We start from the raw sequence: 23556 nt of genomic DNA on the forward strand, positions 1-23556 counted from the left end.
TGCAGACTTAGGTCTGCCCAACACCCCATTACTTTTCCCACCTTCTGTTACTTAGAAAAGACAAAATTTTATCTATTCGACTTTCTTTTCTGGATAAAAATGAAATGGAAATAAAATGTGTGTTTTTATCTTTCTCCTGTAGAAAAATCTGAGGGTTAAAATACGTGGCTGGACAATTCCAGGCATTAGACGGCCTGGCCTGTAGGGTCAACAGCACGGGGCTGCAGAAAGAGAAGATTTACGATAAATAATAAAACAGTCCATAAAAGATTACGGCTCTAAATAGTGGTAGATTTTGCTAAGTGCCGATTGTGGCACAAGTATTGCCACCTTTAACATCTGAGGGCCAGCAGGGAGCTTGTGCCCACAGAGCAGCAGCCTCACCACCCCTCCCCGGTGCCACCATGGAAACGGAAACACTGCGGGGATTCTCAACTGGGCGGCAAAAGCGAAACGGCAACAAGGGAAAGAAGGTGGGGACGGCATGTGAGAGAAAGCTAAGGAAAAAATTTATGTTTAGTCATGACACAATCATTTTCAAGGAACGACAGAGAAGAAATGATTTTTTCCTTCTAGAAGACAATGATAATAACTCATAGGACTGAACTTGGGGATGGCAAATTGAAAAGAAAGATTAAACATAGAAAAAAAAAGATCTTACTCCAAAATGAGTTTTTATTCAGAACACATAAGGATCTACATATTTTAGGATGGAATGAAAGTCTATTGAATGTAAGAGTTTCTGGCACATCACCCTGAAGTGATAATCTGACTTCAATCCGCACAAAGACAAATTTTACTTTAATGAATAAAAAAAGACGGGGTATATCAAAGTGAAAGCACTTGAACCTCCATCTAGCTTCTGTATTTTTTCCAAGAGCTGGGTAAAATGTGTCTAAAAGAAGTTGAGTTAATTTTTATATTGCTGTTTTATTTTAAGAATAAGTTATCTGACTTAGATATTTCTGAGAAGCTACTTACTGCAAAAGCAGAGGCAGAACAGTTCTGTGGAAGCCAATGTTTTCTCTCTCTGGCTGCTCCCTTGCTCTCCGGCAGGCCCCAGCCTCTGGGCCTCCTCACCCGATTGCTGTGTATCCCTCCTGTTAACGGGGCCTTTCTCAACCTTCACTTAGCCCCAGCTATTAAATCAGCTCACTGAAATACTAGTTTTCTGTACTGATATATCATGTTATTTTTAAAGAACAGAAATTCCAATATACAGGGTGTCTAAAAAAAAAGTATACACACTTCAACAGCTGAGAGCTCAATTTTGAAAATGAAGTGTATTTTAATAAACACTGCCTTAATAATTATTCAAAGTGAGTGTATACATTTTTGGGGGACACCCTATGTTTATCTAAAACCGTTGTGCTGGTATTTTTTAAACCCTGATCTCTGGACCACTTAGACCTTGAGACATACCCAAGAGTGACACACTGCATAACATTTTGAAGTGCACAGGAAACACTAGTTGAGAATAATCTTTCACGCCTCCAAAAGCCTCAAGAAGAAACGGCCATAGACCAAAGCTATTCCAAGAATAAATCTTACTCAAGTTCAAAGACTTTCTGAATATGTGGAGACTGCGACTGATGGAAATGGATACAGTAACTTCCATTTGGAATCTCCATGTATATATAACAGAATTAAAGGAAATGACAACAAACCGGAAATGTTTTCGTTGAACAAAACCCAGACCTTGCTAACAATAACAGAATACAATCCTTGCCAAAAACCAAAAAGGTTTTTGTTTTTTTTTTAAAAAAAAGCTCTTCCAGCATATCAATGAAAAAGATGGGATTATTCAAAGATAAGGAATGGAGAAAACATTTAGATTAGTTATAACTACCTTCTCAACATTTCCTCAAGGACTGTAAGGTCAGAAGAAACTTTCAGAGATGTGGGTATAGCCTGCAGGAAAATATATAACTCAAGAGCAAAAACATGGCCCAACTCAACAGCAAAAACATGGCCACTCTTTTTTTTTTTTAGATATTCATTTTTTAAAAAAGACCAAATAAGATGATTTCATTTTCACCTAATTTTCAAGATTAATGCAACTTTCTTCATTTTTAGGTAGTGTTTATTTTTCTGAAATATTACTGTCCTTGATTCATTTATTTGCTAATAATTTATAATAGAATAGAAGCTTAATATTTTAAATATGTCTATGTATCTGTATGTTGTAACATATTTATACATGATTCTATATGAAATATAGTAATTGCTTAGTTCTACGGATTTTTTAAAAAGAATTTTAAACACTTCAAAAAAGCCCTGGTGAGGTCATTTTACTTGGGTACAGCAATCACTAAATACCACCTTGGACTCTATGTGGTCCTCCTAGCTTCCACCTTGGGCCCTCAGTTTCATTTTGGATGAGTGATTGTGTGGCTTCATTTCTTTTGAAATGGGCCTGGACATTAACCTTTAAGGTAGAAAAGTCAGTGCCCATTTTCCTGTGAACATTCTTGTAGTCAGTGAAAAAGGTAATGTCATGAAAGAAAACAGTTTTAATGGTGCTCATCAACTGTCCTTCCTTTCTCAATACCACCGAAACGAGGAACCCTATTCCAGAATGATTTTATTGACTTACTTATTTTAATAAAAGAACCCAGGATGCAGATCAGCGCACATGGGAGTGGAGAAGAGTGCTCAAGATTAAAAATGACGGGGGGAGAGGGAGTCTCTGATCGGAAGACAACCCTGACCATTCAAAGCAGTAATTCCCTATTCAAGCTTAAAAGGGACCACAACAGAGAAGACCTCCTGTGACCCCGGTGGGCCAGGCCTGGAAGTCGGTCATTGATCAAGTTCGGTGCACACATTTTCAAAGAAAGAAGGACTGTAGTGAATAAGCGTGAATTAATGTGTATCCATTGGCAAGCGTCAGCCAGGGCATTTATCTACACATTGAGGCTGGCATTGCAGATTCAGTGGGTTCTAAATGAAGCTTGTGGGCAGATGGAGAACCAAGGTCACTCCATCATTTTACTACACCTATGGGCACCAGATTTTCTTCTTTAATTTTTGAGAAGACAGGAAAACTAAGATGTGTTTCTTTTTCCACCTAGTCCATTGATATGGCTGTGCACTTGGCCAGTGCCAATCAATAGAACCTTCTCAGCAACTAAAAAAAAAAATCAAATATTTGGATAATTTTGTAAGGTGTGCAATGGTATTGTAGAAAATATCCTTATTTTTTAGAGCTATATATCAAAGAATCTGGGAGTGAATGTTATGATGTCTGGGATGGGATGTAAAATATAGGGGGGAAAAAGGATTGGCGAAGTAAACATGGGAAATGTCTGTTTAATCTGAGTGGTGGGGAGATAGCGAATTATTACATGATTCCTTCCACTTTGTTTTGAAATTTCATATCATTAAAAAAACCCAATAGCAACAATCAAACAAAAAATTAAATCCACACAAACTGTCAAATAAAATAATAGACAGTAGAAGAAATTATACAAAAGAAGAAATACAAATGCCTCTCCCTGAACAAAAAGCTTGGTAATAGTAGGAATCGATAAATAAAAACATTTTAACTATAAAATAATTTTTAACCTCCCAATTGGTAAAAAAAAATTTTAGTGATAAAGCACAAAGATCCTTGAAATATTTCTCTCTTTTTCTCACTAGCTTAAGGTAGAATCATAGATTCAACCTTTCTGAAAGTCAATTAGACAATTCACAGCAAAAGCCTGAAAACTTGGAATGCTTTTGTGAGTCAATTTATTCCAGCACCATTTATATTAGCAACAACCTGGGAAAACAAAACCAAACAAAACCCTTCATATCCAATAAAAGGAGGCTGATTAAATCTGTTATGACAGATGCAAACACTGAGTACTATGCAAACATGAAAAGGATAATATTGAGTTATGCTTATTGACATGAAAAAAGTTCTTAATGTATTGCTAGGTAAAAAAAGATTACAAAAGTGTATATATAGTAGTAGCTGACTTTTATAGGAAAACATATGCATACAAACAGAAAAAAATTTAGCCAGGATACACACCACCAACTTAGCAGTGGTTGTCTGGGTAGCAAGAATGCTTATTAATGATTTTTTTTTCTTCTTTATGTTCTCTGGGAAATAAAAGTTATTTTTAAAACTTTAAAAAGTTGCTATACATGTGAAACTAATATAATAGTGAGTTGCCAACTGTCATTGGAAAAAATAATTCTTTTTTAAAAAAAGATTAAGTTTTATGGTTTAAGGATCCTTTATTTCTATTTTAGAAGAGGCTCTTAGTCTTTTAAAAAGTAATCCGAGGGATGACATCATTGAAGGCGGTTGTAAAAGGCACCGGCAGGGACGACAGCATCTAAATTATGATCCCACCAGGGTGGGACCGTTTGAGTTGCACAAGGCTGAAAGCTATGGAAGGAAAGGGCTGTGTCAAATCACAGAACGGAGCATCTCAGGCAGGAAAAAAAATATGTTGGTGATTTTTTTTATTTTCTTCTCTGAAAAGCACAAATGCCTTCTATTTAGGGTTGTCTTAGAGGCGGGCCAACCCGTACAACCTAACACCAAGTTTTCAAGGAACAATTCCTGTTGCTGCGGCTGGGGCATTCATCCGCCGCGGAGCCAGGAAACCTCTCAGGACAGGCAGCACAATGCCAGGCCTGTGCGGGCGCTGCGCCCGGGCCAACCGCAGGCCACGGAAGTGAACCTGCACGTCCGGCCCGTGAAATGTCAGCCCGCGCAGGGACCTGGATCTCCCGCAGGAATCTGCCTTTCTGCATAAACAAGGACAGCGGGCTCTCTGCTGAGGGGAGCAGAGAACACATGAACTCAGTCTTCTCTGCGGTGACGTGGGACCTTGTCCTCTGGAAACCGTAAGGAACGCCAGTGAAATGTGGGTGCCCCTGGCCCGTGGCATCATCCATGAGGGCTTCTCACTCAACAGAGGTCGACCCTCGAATAGTTGACATCTTTCTAGTAATAACCATGGAGACACTCTTGAGAGCAAATCCCAGAAAAGAGGAACAGGAGTGGGGCAGGCACCTAAGCCACATAGACCTTCTAGGTCATGTCACCTCTGTGTCACCTGTCAAAGGTCACGAGGAGAGACTATAGGTTCTGGGTGTCTGCTTACAGAGACCTACAGATTTACACTTTGTTCCCGACTGTCCTGAATTATACAAACAAGATGGGATATGGTTGCAGGCTGGGAGAAATAAAGGTGGAAGAGCCCATGGAAAATAAAAAGAAAGGCACAGCCCTCTTGTGATCTTGAAAAAGAGATTTAAACTGGCCTCTGCACAGTAACACCACACTAAATGGTTCTGGCAGCATACTGTTTCAACTATACCAGGTCAATACAGATGTCACAGATGGGAGAAAAAATGGCAGAGGGTGATACCTACAGGACAATGGAGTATAGGAATAGATAAAAGTACAGAGGAAGGTTTGGTTAAATAAGAAAAAGGAACCCTCAAACGGCAGCAATCCACAAGGTGGTTTCAGGCTATTTCTATTTAAAATAATGACCCATTGTTTTCCAAGATTAGTTTTAATTTCTTTGAAAAGTGAACACTCAGAGGTCAGTTGAAAAACATGTACGGCCAATGAAAAGACTCTCAAGTCAACATCAGTGTCGGGGCAGCCGCAGGCAGTGGTGCAGCTGAGCATTGCACAAAAGAACCACATCTAGGGGCACACTTGACATCAGATGTATCAAAGGTTTACGTATTTACTGTGACAGTATTCCAGCAGGTGGCAGTGTCTTGAGGAAGGGCGCTTTTAAAATTTGCAATGGCCCCCCAACAGCCTTGACCTCACTAAAAAAACACTGAATGTCCTAACTGAAGGGACACCATAAAATTAAGAGTAATTTCTATTTTTTAGAAATAGAATTCTCAGCGTGTTTAAGCTTAAAGTCGTAAAACATAAAGGGTTAAGAGAATCTGTGGAGAGGGACTCAAAACTCACCAATTTCATTTGCTCTCTTTCCTGTTTTCTTAATTGCCTCTGTCTAATCCAGAGTTCTTTGTGTGTCATCTTTTACTTTTTAAGGTAATGGAGGATTGTTCTCTTATGCCTTTCAAAAAGTGAAAAGGGAAAATTGCACAAATTGAGGCAACACATTATACTTTTACAAATTCGTGCAATTTCTATTACTGAGTCATAAATATTTAAGGACATTCATCCAAACCATCACACGGGGAAATTCTATATTGAACACTTCCAAGTGCATACATCTTTCAGTAAACACTGTAAGTGCCTTTAACCAAATCATAGAAAAATTGCCCGTGTTTCAAATTTTGAAAATTGGGCAAATTAAATGTTGGTTGGCACAGCATGATATAAATCCACCTCTCTCCGATTTTCCCCACTTCTTTTTTGTCTAGTGATGGAGAAAAGGACAATTCAGGTAAACACTTCCTTGCTTTTGGAATAAAGCGAACCAGGTGTGAGAAGGTTTTCTTATAGGCCTGCAATCTTATATCCCCATGGACCCTGAATTATTAATGGGGAAAAGAGAACAAATAACCCAGAGAGGGTTCTTGGCAGCCATTGTTTGAAGTTCATGGTGTTACACAACATTGAGCATGTCCAATTCACCTGCCAGAAGCTATCTGATTCTTACTCTAGGGTTCCATTTTCCTATTTTGATCTTATCCTGCATCTGGCTGGGTGATGGTCCATGTCAGAAGATGGAGATCTTCTGTTTATTCCATTAAACTTTGGGATCTGGTTATGACACCATGCCTCATGTATTTTCATCGACAAACGATCATAGTAGCTGGTTATCTGGTCCCTGTAGAACCTAGGTTTGTGTAGGGGAAGGAAACAGAAAAATCAGGGTTTTGTTAGTCTCTTAAGTGTTCAGTCCCTCTGTTCTCATGGGCCTGGCTGGACTCTCTCCTCATCTCATTTGTCAGGTAGGATGGCGTTAAGAACACTCCGTCCACACACTATCTCAAAGGAGACACACAGGCTTCTTTACACTTGGATTGAATTTTCTAGACTCTAAGGTTAAACAGCCAAAGGAACGGCTGTTTTAGCATTTACAGTGACGTCCCAACTAAAGGACCCATTCGATGGGGGTGCCTGAGGAGGGCACAAACAAGGGCATAAGGGGTGAGGTCAAGGCACTGGTGAGCAGGACCACATGAGCCAATCATTCCGGCCGCTAAGTAGATTGATTTTTCTGCCTGGCTACACGGTGCACTTCGGTGATTGTTTTTCTCCTTTACTTTTGCGAAGATGATCCCAATTTAAGCAGCCGAGTCTAAGTTTTTAGGATTTTTTTTTTTTTTAAAAAGGGCATTCTCAAACCTGTTCTTAAAATGTCTGGGATTTGCTTTAAAATAATCGAGGAGGAGGGAGGGGGAACCAAAGAAGAGGTTAGATGAAATAATATAGGTCATGAACCGATCATTGTTCAAACTGAATGATGGGTACATTCTGTAGTTTTGAAATTTTCCATTGTAAGAGGAAAAAACCCCACAAAAACGAGGCAGAGAACCAATGATCCAGAACTTGCTAGTTATTAGCTTCAACCTTTAGCTTCACCTAAGCCTCTTTTTAAACATTGCTAACAAGGAATGCTGTCTAACATCATTTTCTCTCTCCATATCTCCCCACCTTACATCAGAGGTATTAACAAACAGCAGAACTGCCAATGGACAGCAGTGACCAGGGAGGGTTTGATGAGGAGAAAGGGACAGCCACCTGCCCGTGTGGGATGGAGAGTTCACTGTACACACCCCCACCAGTTTCATGCTCTTTTGGTGCCCGGGCAGGGGGATTGGCACCCCCTATCTCATTGGTCAGCACGTACTGAAAGGCCAACCTACAGAGTGCTTCATCCTGAGCTGCTACACTTTCCCTTAGTTCTTGTGGTTGGAACGAGAGTCCAGATCAATAATGATAAACAACTGTGGGGGAAGTTGTGGGTTTATAAAGGATAGGGAGAGAGTCAGCTCCTTTCTTCAATACTGAATGTCTCGTCTCTCCCCTCATCCCCCAGGAGCAGGAGATCTCACTGAATGGAGAAGCTCACTGGCATTTGGAGGAGCTTCATCTGAATGCTTCCCTGAGGCCAGCTTCCCAGGGCTGCCCTTCCCCATTATACTTCACAGTTAAATTATGCTCTATCTTAAGTATACCTAGCAACTCGCAAACACAGAAGACTCTGAACTTGATTCCAATCATGAGCCATTGTTCTGGGCAGTCAGCAGCTTCTAGGGAAATCAAACATGAGAAATCTGATAACTAACCAAACATCCCACCAGGCACTTACAAATCTGGAGATATGGAAATTTGGAAGTGATGTAGATATTTTTAAAAAGTATTTCAAATCACACCTTAGAACATAACCCATAAGCTGACTGTGTGCTTACAATAAACCAGGACTCAAAAAAGAAGAGAGAGAGTTGGCATATTTCCCCATCCCTGCTATCAGTTAACTCGGGTTAAAGAGGATTTCTTGGCACAAAGCAGCTTGATTCTATTTCACCTGAAGTAATGAGGTGAGAAGGTAAAAAAAGAGATCTGTTTGAAGCGAGGCTAATTGAGCAAGTTGCCTACTCAAAGGAAAAATAAAAACACACTGAGGATTTTGTAGAAGAACCAATAAACCAAGAATTCTGTAATATTGATTTCTGAACACTATTTCACAGGCTGGGCTGGGGGGAGGGGGCTTATAGGAAGCACCTCTTCCTTTGCTTTGGGCAAAAGATCTGATTTCTTCTTACTCTCAGCAAGAGGAGAATTTAAGGATTGCTTCATTTTTGCCAAATGGCTAAAAAACTTTTCTATCCTGTAATTACGCTCTTGCTCCAGCCAAAGCAATTAAGGCTGTGAGGTGAGTTTCACTAGTTTGGGGCTAGTTCAAATCTCCTCTTACTTCTTCCCAGAGAACACCTGAAAAGCATAAAATAACATGGTCTTGCCACATACCTTTCTGTTATATAAATATTCTTATGTAACCTTAAAAAGCAGCAGAGAACCTCCCTGAGAGATGCTGCTGGGTCCTGCCCAGATCGCCCAGTGCACTCTCCGAGTTGCTGGGAGTGTTGGCTGCCCCATCCGCCCCCCCCCCAGGAGGTCACACAGCCCCTGCTGAAGTTAATGAATACTATGGGGGTGCAAGGAGCTGCCCCCTTCCTCGAGGCAGGATTTACTCTGATGCAGTTCACATTCCAGAATTCACTGTAGGACAGAGCTGAAGCTTCAATCCAGCTAAAACCACATGCTTGCTCAGTAATGTCGCCTTCCTCTCCTGCTCGGCACTTCTCCGCAGGTTCCCCTGAGAACACTCTTCAGTAAAGCCCCTCCACAGGCACCCCCATCTTGGGCTCTGCTGCTAGGGAACCTGGCCTGTGACACTTCGAGAAGCCCATGGAAGCCAATTAAAATGAACATTTATTATTTTTAGCCTGCCACCTTTCAATGTCTACCAATCTGGCCAATTTCATGTGTTTAATCCACAGACACAAGCACACACACTAAATAGCCTTCAGATTACAGGTTGAAGGTAGGCTGGAATCTATAGTAGCCCATGTCTCCTATCTGAGCATCCCAATTAATAGACAAAATAGACTTTCCACCCGCCAGACCCATTTCCCAATGCAATGCACAGACCAGATCGCAAAGCTCATTTTCCATCTGTGTTCTTACCCGTGGAGACTGGGCTAGCACCACTCTTCTGTTCTATTACAGGGAGTTTCCTTTCCTAACACTATCAACTCTGTGTGAGGCAAGCTGGCTCTGTTTTAATTACTGCTTGATATGTGATATTCTTTAATTCCAATTCACAGAATTAAAAAGAAACCACAACTTGGGTAAAGTTCGACTGAGCGCCATCCGCGTGCCTGACGATGCTGAGGCCAATCTAGACCACATCAAAGAGAAAAACATCATTTGTCTTTTGTTGCAAGAATTAAAAGCACAATACTAATCAACGCTCCCATCAGGGAGCACCTAAGTCTGCTCAGGGAAGCAAAGTTCCTTGACTTAAAGCCTTCGAAGGGGGAGGCTGCATCTCCCGGGAACAACTTATCCACAGCGGGGGGTCTGCGCTTGCTGGTGTTCACCTTGACAGCACCGGCTGGTGCCCTTTCACTTGGCAGATGGATGGGGAGCCCACCCTGGCTGACTTCCTCAAACTACCTTTAGCCAATGGAAAGCTTCCTTACCCACAGTTGTTAGCGATATTGGCTTTCCTGCAATTTTTTTAAAGCATGGTCTTTCTTCTGCTTTGTACGTTTTTTGCTCTCCCACTAATGCTGTGAGATAGAACAGGGGGATTTCCTTGGTGATGAATTATCAGAGCTACTTAGGAGCTGCTGCAGTGAGCACCCTGGTCTCCACCAGAGCATGGCTATCCTGAGATATGGACCCAGCTCCCAGTTACTGCTGTGCCACCCATTAAACTCTCTGGCCCAGAAACTTCTGCAAAGAGGATGATAATATCTACTTCACAAAGTTACTGTCAGGAGTAGAAAACAAGAACATATGGAAACTCCCCAGCATGGGACACCTCTTAGATGTTTGATAAATATTAATGGTCCTCTCCCCCACTGATGTCCTTGATTTCTGTATTGTTTCCACCAACCAAAGTTCTCATACAGTATGGTGGTCAAGGGCGTGACTCCTTTGAACCCAGGGCAGGAAATGGTTTGGGGAACAATGTTTGATGTGGGTGTTCTGAGGGGCCCCACATAAAGTGCCTACCTGGTGGTCGTGCGGATGGTGTTTTCTTTTGTGTGATTGTGCTCTTTGCTCACTTTTTCTGTAAGGAGAGAGAAGGGAACATACCTCTTAGGTCATTCACATGCAGCAACTTGTGGCTTTTAAGGCTTCAGCTGAAAAAGCCTTAACATTTCTTTCTCTCTTGTGGTTTTCATTTTGGTTTCTCTTTTAAACAGCCAAACCCTCCCTATCCTAATGGTAAAGACCATCATCAGACGCATGGAGATAGCACCCACAAAAATATTTGATTAAAAACCAATCCAAGGGAATCAGTTACCAACAAATTCCAAGCATGTTGTCTGGTTTTAATCAGGCCTGAATAAGTACATGCACACACACACACACACACGCACACACACACACACACACACATACACGTGCACAAAGATAGTTATTTCTACTGGATCTTTTCCCAGCTGAAAATTTCTGCTTTCCTCTGATTCAGCATGAAAACTGCCGTTGTTGCAACTGTTCCGCTCCTGACTTTGATGACAACCTCTGAGCATTCTGTATTGTTGGGCCCCTTTGTGAGAGGGGATATAAAAACAGCCATAAGACCGACCTCTGGGTGCTGCAGTCACCAAGCACTTATTCTGATAAATGTCACAAGGGACATAAAATATCATTAGACAAGAAGAGGTAAACCCTCCCTTACTCTGTCTTGAGGTCTGTATCTACCAGCTGTCAGGAGTTATTTAATTAGCTTTCAAGAACACAAACGTTGAACTCTGGCCTCCCCAACGCAGTTCAAATGTGAGGATTCTGCCCTGACTGTCACAGCGCTCAATGGCTTCTTTTAAGTGTCCAGAGAAAACCCGGCCAACTCTACAAGGGTTTCAGGTTTCAACGGCAGGGCAAGTAAAGAAACTTCTCATCTTAACGGATTTTTGGAAAAATTTCAACGAAGATTTACAACATCTGTCCCATGCTCTGGAGCTGCTGCCTGCCAGTTTGCGTGGACAATTCCTTTCTGTCCACTCGCTAGTGACAATGAGGGTGAATTTAGATTCCCAGGCAGTATTCTTTTAGAAAGCAGGAAATCGGGGCTAAATGACTCGCCTGAGGTCACCCAGACAGTTGTGACAGTGCCAGGGTGAGAACTCTCAGACACAAAGTTTTGAGCTGATAGCAGACTGTGATAATGTACTCTCAGAGACGAGACTGAAAGGAACCTCGCTGGCCTCACTTTCGCCAGTTTTAACTGCTAAATCATCTTCAAAGTTATACTGTTTTTAGATATGTTCTCAGCCTTTAAAAAAAAAAAGCATCTTGCACGTTTTGGAGCTTTTTGGAGCTTGCAAAGATCTTTGTGTCCTATTAAGTGGGCAGAATTAACTCTTTCCACCTCGGCAGAGCTCTGCACAAATACAGTCCTTGTTTGAGAACCTGGAGGCCTCCATTTTCGGCACCAACTATAGTGTCACAGGTGTGGGGTGTGTGGCTGGGCCAACGGAAGGTGGACTATCATAGTGGCACACGGATTCTAGCTTCTCTTCTCTTTCCTGGTATTTTTCTTAGTGGGGCAAACAGGATAATACTTAAACAAGGAGGCATCTAATGGGTGCTTTAAATTTGTTATCCGTAACAGAAGGGCTTATCCAGCAAACTTGACTGATGCATGAACTGTAACATGTAGACTTGGCTGTGGACAAGGGGGGCGTATCTCTATGTAAATATAAATCTTATTTGTGTTTGTATCACCAGCCTCGATCATGTTCAATCGGTTAAGGACAGTAGTATGCAGCTCGAAAGTGTTATTTAACAAAGGGAAAATTTAGGCACTAGAAAACTCAACTATTCTATCAAGACACTTAGCTGAGCTGGTAATTACTGCACTTTTGAATTCAAAGTATTCAAAGTAGACACAATTGGTTTACAGAAAATGTTCTACTAGGCTAGAGCCAGAAAAAAACCCTCCCTCTTGATCTTTTGCTTTTCCCTTTCCTTGATTTTTTTTTTTTTTTTTGGCAAGATACAGTAAAATCTCATTAATTCAGACCACACTAATTTGGAATTCATGGTAATTCAGTCACTGTTGGAGTAAACTGAAGTTTATCTTTTGCACATTAGAAAAAAAAAAAAAGGCTCTTAATCAGATCAACTGCCTAAACAAAATTAGAGGTGAGACGTGTAGCCCAGTCAACAGGGATCGTTTGCACAGAATTGAATAGAGTTCTAATTTCAAACGATTCTTAACTATTTATTAAAGAAAGTTTGGCAGCAGTTCAACTTGGCAACATTTTAGTAACTGAGTTTGAGTTGCAGTAGGCATGTTCAAGTAACAAAATCGATTTCTGTCTAAAAAAAAATATCCTATCACGTGGGTCTTTTTACTTCGAGTGGCTTTCCTTGCAATTATTCCCAATTATTCCCGATTTCCTTGCAAGTATGCCCTTAAACATACCTGACAGTTGAAACAGGAGCTCGGAAGCCATCTTCACAGAGATGTCCTGACTGAAGAGGTTCCTCTCTGGGGGCACCCTGCCCTCTGGCATCTTCTGTAAGGGTTCGGTTTTCTCTCGCCCGATTAAAGTGCTATAGCCAACGTTCCGGCTGGGTGATATCGAGACACGCGAGTCCTGGATGTCGACCTCCATGGGCTCCTCTTTAATCTTCACCATCTGGGTTTCCTTGTAGCTTTCCGCTGCAAGCGGGTGCATGAAGAGAAAAACACGTTTCTTAATTCGGAACCAAACCCAGTTTTCTCATCACACAGAAAACTGTGAGGAGGATGTCAAGCAGCAGTTTAGAAGAGAGAGCTGTGGCACAGTCCTGAGTTGGGGAAACTACTAGTTTAACCCATTTGGTTCCCTGAAAAGGTAGGACACTGAAGCCTGGAAAACGAAGTGACTTGCACAAGGCCACACAAGTGGCAGCAGGACCAGGCCTAGGTCTCCGGATCTGGAACTCAGGGTTCTGGACCAGGGGCTCCTGGCCATCCCCATGCACTCCCTCCTTCCCCTCTGCCATGCTGCTTCCAGAACTTGCAGAGAAGATGTTGTCTGTCTGTCTTTGTTTTATAACTTAACTTCGATGAATCAAATTAGAGCTTGCATATTAATATAATGATTTTCTCCCTCTATTTTTAAAGCTCTGATGATTTTTTTTCTTTCTCTTCTAGGGCGCCTAAATTAATAAAGGATAAATAGAGTTGATTCAACGAAAACGTTTAAGCCTTGCTGGGAGGTAGTAATCCTCAAGACCACCTGAGAAGTTAATTGCAGCCTAAGGATTAACATTTAGAAAAACAGCAATCTTGCAGGTTATAATAACCATTCAATTGATGGACTGTTCTTGCTTTAGGTGTGACTATTAGATGTTTGGTCTCTGGGCTGAAACATGCATTCACTTTGCAAGGCTGGAGTGCCTTTATGTCCACGGGTCCCTTAGAGCTAATGGCAGAACATCTTTAAAACAAGGTGAGGCAATTAGCCCAGTCATTAATTTGGGTCATTTAAAAATAAGGCCACACTTTCAAATCAATAAGCATTTATTCGTAGCTACTATGTATTCAGCATTCCAGAAAACAGAAAACAGACAGAGTAGGGAATTTTATGGTGACCCCCCCAAAAGATATATCTATGTCTTAACACTAGGAACCCGTGAATGTAACCTTATTTTGATAAAAAGGTATTTGCAAATGTGATTAAGTTAAGCATCTCAAGATGAGATCATCCCGGATTATCCAGTAGGCCCTAAATCCAATGACAAGTGTCCTTATACTAGACAGAAGGGGACAAGACACGGAGACAGTGGAAAACGTCATGTGAAGACAGACACAGTGCTGTAGCCTGAATGTTTATGCCCCACCCAAATTAATATGTTGAAACCTAATCCCCAGTGAGACGGTATTTAAAGGTGGGGCCTTTGGGAGGTGTTTAGGTGATAAGGGTAAAGCCCTCATGAATGGGATTAGTGCCCTTACAAAGAAGACCCCAGAGAGCTCCGTGGCCACTTCTGCAGTGTAAGGACACCGCAAAAAGATGCCTTTCTATGAACCAGGAAGAGGGTCCTCACCAGACACCAAGTATCAGGACTCTGATCTCAGACTTCCCAGTGCAAAACTATGAGAAATAAATTTCTGTTGTTTATAAGCCACCTGGTCCATGGTGTTCTATGTTAGCAGCCCAAAGACAGTAACACAGAGACTGGAGTTATGCAGCACAAGCTAGGGATCGCATGGGGCCACCAGAAACTGGAACAGGGAAGGAAAGACCTCCCCTAGAGCTTTCAGATTTCAGACTTCTGGCCCCTAGGCCATGAAGGAATACATTTCTGTTGTTTTAAGCTACCAAGTTTGTAGTAATTGGTGATGGATTGATGGGTAGATGGATGGATGGACGGACAGACAGGTAGATAAAACAATAAGAACAAATGTAAAGCAGATGTTGACCTGTGGGACAGTCAGGGGATGTGAAGCGGGAAATCTCATTGCTGTAGACTGGGTGGTCAGAGAAAACTATGCTTTCCTTGCCAAGTATGAGACAGGTGAAAGTCAAGTACGTGTATAGTTTATTGATTTGCAATAAAGAAGATAGAGGAGCATATTTAATTACATGGTTAAAATTAATATGGTGCTATCAATAAGCTCTTATGTAAGAAGTGTGCTAATTGTTCTTTTTTCCTCTTGACATACTACACATGCTTCTCAGGGAAAACGACTTGGTTTTTGTCAGCAACTAAACTGCAGGCAACTGTTACACTTAATTTAGATCCCCTCCCCCTTCCCCTAGCTCTGCCAAGCTGTTTTTTCTCTGTATGTCTGTGAAACCACGTTTCTTGATTCAATCATGCTAAAAATAAGTAAAATAAAAAGAATACAAAGCTTTGCAAGTTACACGTTTAGCTTCCTTCCCTCTACTTCCAGTCCATCTAATTTTTCCTTGAGTACTGACCACACCCCCTGTCCCCTTAGGAATCTGGTGACCTGAGAGCCCTCCTGACTTCCAGCTGGGTCACCCATTGGTGTAGTCACAACACACATTTCCCCTCTTTGTGTTCCCTCCAAGTGCTTTTATATGAAAAATAAATAGTGGGGTCAGTGTCGCAGGTACGTAATGATGTCTCTGAACCCTGCAAGTCATTCCCAAGCTTGAAGACAAACACAAAGGAATATTAGAAAGGGATTCATTTAGTTTAAAAAAAAATCTCAACAACATACAGAGCAAAGCTAGAAAGAAGCTCCATTACTGCCCCCACCTTCCCCCCACACCTTTCCCCAGCTTTGCCCCTGGATTAAAAAGCACTTGGCTGTTTGCGCCACTGAATTTAATGAAATTTGTTTTCAAAAGCTACTTGGGATAATTTCAAGTACGATTTCCATGAAGTGCTTTCTTCCCTTTCTTATGACAACCCTTGACTTTTCAAACATGCACAAAACACTGACCACTGATAACAGCCTTTAGCATTCTTAATCTACCCAATGGACTCCAGACTCGCGGAGGAGAGCTTTCAAGCTGACGTCTCAATGGGCAAGTGAGGCATAATGTAATCAATATTTTTATAGTCCTTGCTCTTCCAGGCATTATTGTCACGTGTTTCCTTGCCCCCTTTCCTTAAGCAGGGTTTCTCAACCTCAGCGTTGCTGACATTTGGGGCCAGATACTCCTTTGCTGTGGGAGGCTGTGTGGTGCACTGTAATATGTTTAGCAACAACCCTGGTCTCCACCCACTAGATGCCAGTGTCGCCGTCCCCCTAATTGTGACCACCGCAGATAACTCCAGACATTGCCAATGTTCTCGGGGGGGGGGGGGGGGGGGGCAAAATCAACCCAACCGAAAACCACTGCTGTGAAGTTTTTGCCACACTCTAGTCTTCAGCCCCCTCCTCCAAATTTAATCAGCACCCATGGCTTGAATGAAGAAAAACCTCCTCACAAGCCGTAGCTCATTATTTTTGTTTTTTATTGAATTTATTGGGGTGACATTGGTTAATGAAATTATATAGGTTTCAGGTGTACAATTCTATAACACATCATCTGTATATTGCATTGTGTGTTCACCACCCCAAGTCAAGTCCTCTTATATCACCACTTAATCCCCCTTATACCCTCTTCTACCTCTCCCCACCCCCCTTTCTTGAAAGTTGTAGCTTAGGCTCCCCTGTGTATTCATCACCTTCACAGCCAGGTGTGGGGACAGGCTGGCTTAGGATGCAAGAGGCAGGCTGACTTGGGAACAGGGTGTCTGCTATAGATCCCACTTGGTCCCTGGCCCACTCCTTCCCTTTAGCCTGGGGCGTCCGAACATACCAATGGTTGAATGAATCATTTCACTGACATAGCTTTGACTCCCACACCCAGGGACAGGTCTACACATCCAGGATTTTATTCTTTCCCATCATCTTCCCCCTTCCATACACATAACAGATCTTTTTAGAATCTCTTTCTAAAATAACAGGACAAATATTAATTTTACCCCAAGTGGCCTACACTGTTATTCCAAGAAAGAAATTGGCACATGGAAAAAGATGAGAGGCCGTGTTAACAGTAGGTTATGCCTGGGAGGTGGATTGCAAGTGACTGTTTATTGCAATGCTTATTTGTATTTTGTAATTTTTCTCTAAAAAATATGGATATTTTGTTGTAAAAAAAAGATGATATGTCCTCTTTAGAAGTGTTTAGAACACTGTGTGTGCTGGGAGCTTTGAAAGAGTTGGTCTGTGAATCAGATAAGCCCTATTCAAACTCTGCTTGGCAACGGGTGGAGGGGGGAGCAATGAGAATGCAATAATTCTGTCTTTTCTACTTTCCTAAGCATAATACATACCAGCCATCAAACTGTATTATTTCATTCGTCAGTCATTTGGTCATTCTATAATCTTTTTAAAAATGTCTACTATGTGCTAAGTACTATGATATATGAAGGGTGGGACACAGAGGCAAATAAGACATAGTTCCTTCCCTCAAGCAGTTTAAATCTACATGAATGAGCAGACAGTGCCAACAGCCCTCTAATGTAAGAAGTGAAATGAAAATACAGTGTGGGAAGAAGAGTTAAGGAAGACCGTGAACCAAAGCACAGAGGTGGAATTGTACTCCTCCCGGGGCGATCGGGGAATATCGCATTGTCTGGTTTGGCTAGAGGGCGGACACTGAGAGGTGGAACTGGTACCTTGAATAAGCAGCACTCACAGGGTGTAAACATAAAAGCAACTCTATGTTTTGTGGTCCATTGTCTCTTTAAACCTGCCTGGTAGGAAGAGTTCCTCCCCTTTCCCTGGGGGAAAGAAAGGTCAGGCAAGCGCATACCTGATAATGCTTAGATGATACAAAACCTAAAAACCCCTTCAAACAGCGAAACAGTCTTGATTCAGCATAGGGAAGACCCGATCCCACGTGCTAATTCACACTTCAACCCTCCTTTGGAGGTAAGTCCTCTCTGCTGTCTGGAGGACTCTGCTGGTTACCTGTTACAGGGGGAGGGGAGAGGGTGGTGGGCTTTCTCCCTTCCCCGTGCTTTCTACCCAACACACCAGCTGCCCTTTCAGACCCCAGAGAAGGGCTGGGGGTGGGGGTGGGAGGAGAGGTGAAGGGAATAAGAAAGGTGTTACTTCACTCCCCTTTTCTAGAAAGGTTTTACCTTCTTCAGGCCAGCAGGTGGTTATGGGATTTGTGCATGGGGTCTTTGGAGACCTATAACTTTGGCCTCTCCCCTGCAGTTCCCTTCTCCTGGCTTAAATTCCTCTTGTCTGGGGTCGCTCATTTCCTTCACTGCCCCTAGGAGCCCACCTGTTCACTTCCATCTCCTGTTATGTTGAGGAACCATCAATTCTCTAGGCAGCCCCAGTGGACAGCATTTAAATCAACACCCATGATGCCAGCTCTCTGTGGGAAATTGGTTTCTGTCGCAGACACAGGAAACAGTGCCTTTTATTTGATCAGACAAAGAGGGCAAGCTCAGGCCCCATGCAGCACACTTGGCCACCAAAGGGGCTGGCCACCCCGTGTCCCACCCTCTAGATTTCCCCAGGCAGATGTCGGGCACCAATCCACCAGGCTCCCCAACTGAGGAGAGCACAAGATCAGACTGCCCAGGTGGTGTCCCTTAAGTCATGCTCTCTAGATTTGGGGTGGGCGGTTGGTATCACTCTTCCATCCTTTCTCCCCTGCAGCGGGGGAAGGGATCACAGCACACTTCTCTCCAAAATCCCCTGGCCCCAAACTTTAATAACCTCTTGCTTTTATATTCTCTCAACTTGACCAAGAGGTTCAGGAGTTTGTTCGTGGGGTGGGGGGAAAAAGATACATAACATGACATTTATCATTTTAACCATTTTTCAGTATGCAGGTCATGGCATTAAGCAGACCCCATTGCTGTGCAGCCACTGCCAGCAGCCACCTCCAGAATGCTTCCTCTTCCCCAGTGGAAACTCTACCCATCAACACCATCGCCCCATTTCCCTTCCACCAACCTCTACACTCATCATCTACTTTCTGACTCTCTGGCAAGTGCTTTTTCAGAAAAATTCTTCCTGCTGTAACCTTGGTGCTGAAGCCAAGTCTTCCATTTCACATACTGTTTAACAAAGAACATCAGGTTATATTCCAGAGAAATAAAATTGGAGAGGTAGATAGGGGCAGAATGTGAACTCTTAGGTCCTGGGCCAGAAGCCTGCCCTGAGTGGGGAGCAGTCACGGGGAGGTTTGCTCAGGGGGGTCGCATTGTCACATGCATTTCAGAAGGCCAACCCGGCAGAGGCACTTCGAAGGAATGCAGGGGAGTGTATTGTAGTCATCCAAGCACAGAGACCAGGAGGGCCTGAACCAATGGTCAGGAAGATAGAAAAAATTCCCGAGATAGTCTAGAGGTTCCATGAGGAGGAACTGGTGGCAGACGGACTAGGGATCTGAAAGAAGAATGAAGAGACCAATGTGGGAGAAATTACGAAGAAACTTTGTACATGCCTGCATAAAGGGTAGTGTGATTGAAAAAAATATTTCTATGACTTTGAAGCCTTGAAATTTGGAAGATCGTACTAATAGGAACAGGAATAAAAAGTTGAGTTGGGGAGAAACACAAAGAAACATTTTCAGTTCTGTTTTGGTGAAGTATTTATGATTCCTGCAGGAAGTGGACTTCCTGATGGCTTACAGGCAGCAGAAGAAGACTCGCCAGTGACACACAGTGACCTCACCCCGTCATCTGAATCAGGGGACCGGGTTCGGGCAGCAAGGGAAGGCGGTAGAGCACACGGGCAGGGTGGAAGCGTTACCTCTGCTCTTAGAGAGGAGCAGAAAGAATCAAGGAAAGGAGGTGGAGAGGGGTGGGCCAGCATGGCGTGTGCCATGGGGAGCCAGAGAAAAGGGAAGAGGTGTCACAGGCACCCCCATGAAAGCCTCCTGGCTCCTGCCTCCCCCCACCCCCAGCTCTGCCTCACTTCTGCCCTTGGGTTGCGGTCCTTTTACAATGATTCCTTCCCTTTCTGTCTGGCAGAAGCCCCGGCCCGTGGTCTCCCCGCACCGGCTCCCGGGACTCTTCCACGTGCCTTCACGCCCCCCAATACTGAAATACTCCATTTGCCTGGATGCGCCATGCGGGCTACTCACCTTATTTCCTTCTTAAACACCCAATAACACCCTACTCAGATTTCAAAGCTATTTCGATGTCCCCTCCGTGAGCAGCATTCCCTCATCTGCCCCAACTGGCACTCCTCCTGCTCTGTCTTACCTTTACACTGTACAGCCCTTGCAAACACTGTAGTCACTGCAATTATTATTTAGGGGTTTGCTTTCCTCTGGACTGAACTCTCAGGTGAGAGCTAGATGCTTATTCATCTTTCATCTCCAAGACTGCACAAGGTCTGGCACATTCAATATGCTTAATGAACATTGGTCACCTAAAGCATTGCACGTAGTAGGCCTGTAATAGTATGCTCCCTCTCCTGACTCCCCAGTCTACCACAGACACTCCCACATGCTATGAACTTAAAACAAAATATGAAAGGATGAAACTCCAGCAATGGCACTGAGATAAACCATAATAAGTGACCTCTCTCTCTCTCGACTGCTCACTGTCACGGTCCTGAACTAGAAGTGTTTTAGAGTAATGAGAAGCTTCAGAGAGCCTCTAGAAGCAATGCCAACTATGCCAGGTGGGCACAATTCATTTCTAGAGGAATACTCCTGTCAATCAAAAAAGCTAAAAATCTTTCATCTCCAACCTGCCATCCTCAAAGATACAAAGTTCTTGGTTGGGCATAAAAACACCTGTGTCCAGGTATAGAACTTGATTCCTGTAGGCGTCGGGTACATTCCTTTACACTCTGTGAGCAACAGTGTGGGCTGAAGGGAAGTGAAGTGAAGTGAAACAAAGGGCAGGAAGGAGAAACGAGATTACACTGTAGCATCCCATCGCAGGGCCTGCCATCCGCTGGATCTGATAAAGGCGAGTGGCCTTCTACCTTCACTTTCTCTTACGTGATTTTTGCCTTGGCCAAAATCAAAATGGAATAAGGAGTCGGGCTGGGTTTCCTTGGTGGCACAGGGAGAGGCAAAGCCCAGACCTGCTCAAGCAGAGGCAAGGATGCAGGGAGATATGGAAATGCTATGGAAGCCGGACGCTGTGCACCAGAGTTGGTCTTCTCAGGTGGGAGCGAAGCAGCCTCAGGCCCCAGCCTTCCCTCACCCTATGCAGGGAGGTAGGTCCCCAGTGAAGTGCAGATCATGGAATTCCTGTGATGGGAATTAAGAACCGGATGCGTAGATGCTGAGCATTACCCTTCCTGTCCTCTTTTTCACCCCGTCTCTCTTGCTTTACGCGCTATCACACAGAACAGCAGCCCATGCAAACTGAGACAAGTTTTATGCTCTTTCAGTGACTGGACCGTTGTATGCTTCTCCACAGAAGTTATATATGAAATTTCACTCTTCTCTATGGTATGGCCCTTGGTTCATTGCAACCACACTCAGAGTCCAGTGGTCCTCAGTGGGGAAAGGCTCCCAGTCCTGCTCTGAGGAATGAAATCTGAAGCTGAGCCTCTCCCACAGGTGCTGCCACACCCCAGAGGAAACAGAGGCTCTGGTCAGTTACCCACTTTCCCTACTAGACATATTGGTTGTCTGTTCCTGGGGAAAAAGAGAGGAAACTGTCTCCATGAAAGAAAAACAGTGGTGCAGCAGATTTTTCTCTGGTTCTCCTGATATACAAGAACCTTCAAGTACAGCATTTTCCAGTGCCCTCTTCTTGGAACAGTGGAATGAATGGGAGATTAATTATCTGGAATGGATAAAATGCATGGTCTACAAGATAACACAGTGGGCAGGGGTGCTAATGGTGTGAGGTAGGGAATTGAACTTTTTTCCCCCCTTAATTAAAAAAAAAAAATAGTATTTTTCAACAGAAGAGCACAACAATGACCTCCAGGACACATACAAACACACACACCACATTTCATCCAGAACTGAGCAAACCGTGAGACCAAGTCACAAAATTAAATAATGCATTAAACAATTAATTAATTAAATTAAATCATCTTTCTAGATGGTAAAACCAGTCTTCATAGTAATCTAAACATTAGGAGAATTTTGTTTAACATATGAGGCTAGGCTTTTTGTATGCCCCTTCCCCCACACCACCTGTCTGCTCCTGAAACTATTTTGAAGATATTTTATCAGAATTGACCTTTTGAATTGGATCACCAAAACTATAAATCAACCAGCATTTGCCCTCTATATCAGTCTACTACCTGGCGACTTCATCTGAAGAATTAGCTATGCAGGCCAGAATCCACAATTAGAGAGAAGTAAGCAGGGGGTCAACTTAGAATCAAGTTTTTAAAAGCACACAATGAGCAGCCCCAGGTGTTCCATTTCAGTAATTGTTCCGAATTTGCAAAGAACAAATATGCCCTAAAAGAGTGGAACTTGAACTTTAAAGGCAATAAAGAGCTAGTGAGATCTGGAAGTTCTCTTTCAAGGGTCCAAGAAACACATTTTCCATCAGAGCAAAGTACTTGATGCTTTCTTCTTCTGTTGATTTTTAAACATCTTCACATCGCCTGTACCAGGAAGCAATGCAACAGGTCCTTGGCTGAGGTAACTGGGCATTTGCTAATGTTTTCAGACTGGCCACAAAACTGGGCCCAAGGTTGCAGCACAGGTTTTGGGCTTGATTGTGGGTAAGATACTGCCTAGCGTTAAGCTACGTGGGAATTTCCTGTGACATAAAGGAAGGTCTCTCAGAGTGGTCACGTGGAAGACAATCACAAGTCAGAACATCTCCATTACATTTTACTGTTGTCCATTTCACTTTTGTCCAAGTGACAATCAGGAGTTTTGGGGGCACTGGGAGCTCGGCTTCTGCAACCAGCAATGATGTGGAATGGCTCAGACGTTAGCTGTTGCACTCTGAGAGTCCCGGTGTTAATGTAAAACCTCTCCCAATCATCTTGTTTTCTTTTCATTTGATGATTTCACTGGAAATTAGCTAAAGAGGTGCATTTAAACTGTAAGTCTGCCATTTGGTAACATTCCAAATGATCTCATTTTTTAAAAATTAACCTATTTTTCATCTAATGTCCAGAATATACTTTTCTTGTCTCACATTTAAAAAAGAAAAGAAAAGAAATAGGGTCAATTAAAGTATCTGATCTAACCTTAAAGCTATTTAACATCATTATCCTTTGCCATTTAATAAATTTAAGCTCTGTTCACCTCATTTGTTGCGATTAACAGGCCTTCCTCTATCTTTCCATGAACCTGAATGCTGGGGGTGGGTGGGTGTGCACGTGTCAGTTTTAAACAGAATTCCTGAAAGATTCAACAGAATTCCTGCTGACATAAAAAAATTACCAGAAGGCAAGGTCCATCTCTATCAAGTGCTTTATGCACAAAGAGGGGGGA

At 42.9% G+C, this 23556-nt stretch overlaps 1 protein-coding gene across 8 annotated transcripts in view; it reads right to left on the reverse strand.

Moving 5' to 3' along the window:
* The window catches only part of ZNF827 (zinc finger protein 827), a 151350-nt gene that overhangs the window by 57326 nt on the left and 70468 nt on the right, over positions 1 to 23556 (reverse strand). For all 8 annotated transcript variants that reach the window (XM_081136693.1, XM_081136688.1, XM_081136687.1 and 5 more), the window contains exons 6-7: positions 13119 to 13358; positions 10697 to 10754 (exon numbers count right to left, since the gene is read on the reverse strand). In XM_081136693.1, coding sequence (XP_080992819.1) covers positions 10697 to 10754; positions 13119 to 13358 — 298 coding nt within the window. The remainder of the gene's footprint in view (positions 1 to 10696; positions 10755 to 13118; positions 13359 to 23556) is intronic.

Source organism: Miniopterus schreibersii (assembly GCF_964146895.1).
Source record: "Miniopterus schreibersii genome assembly, chromosome: 4".
Classification (NCBI taxonomy): Eukaryota; Metazoa; Chordata; class Mammalia; order Chiroptera; family Miniopteridae; genus Miniopterus; species Miniopterus schreibersii.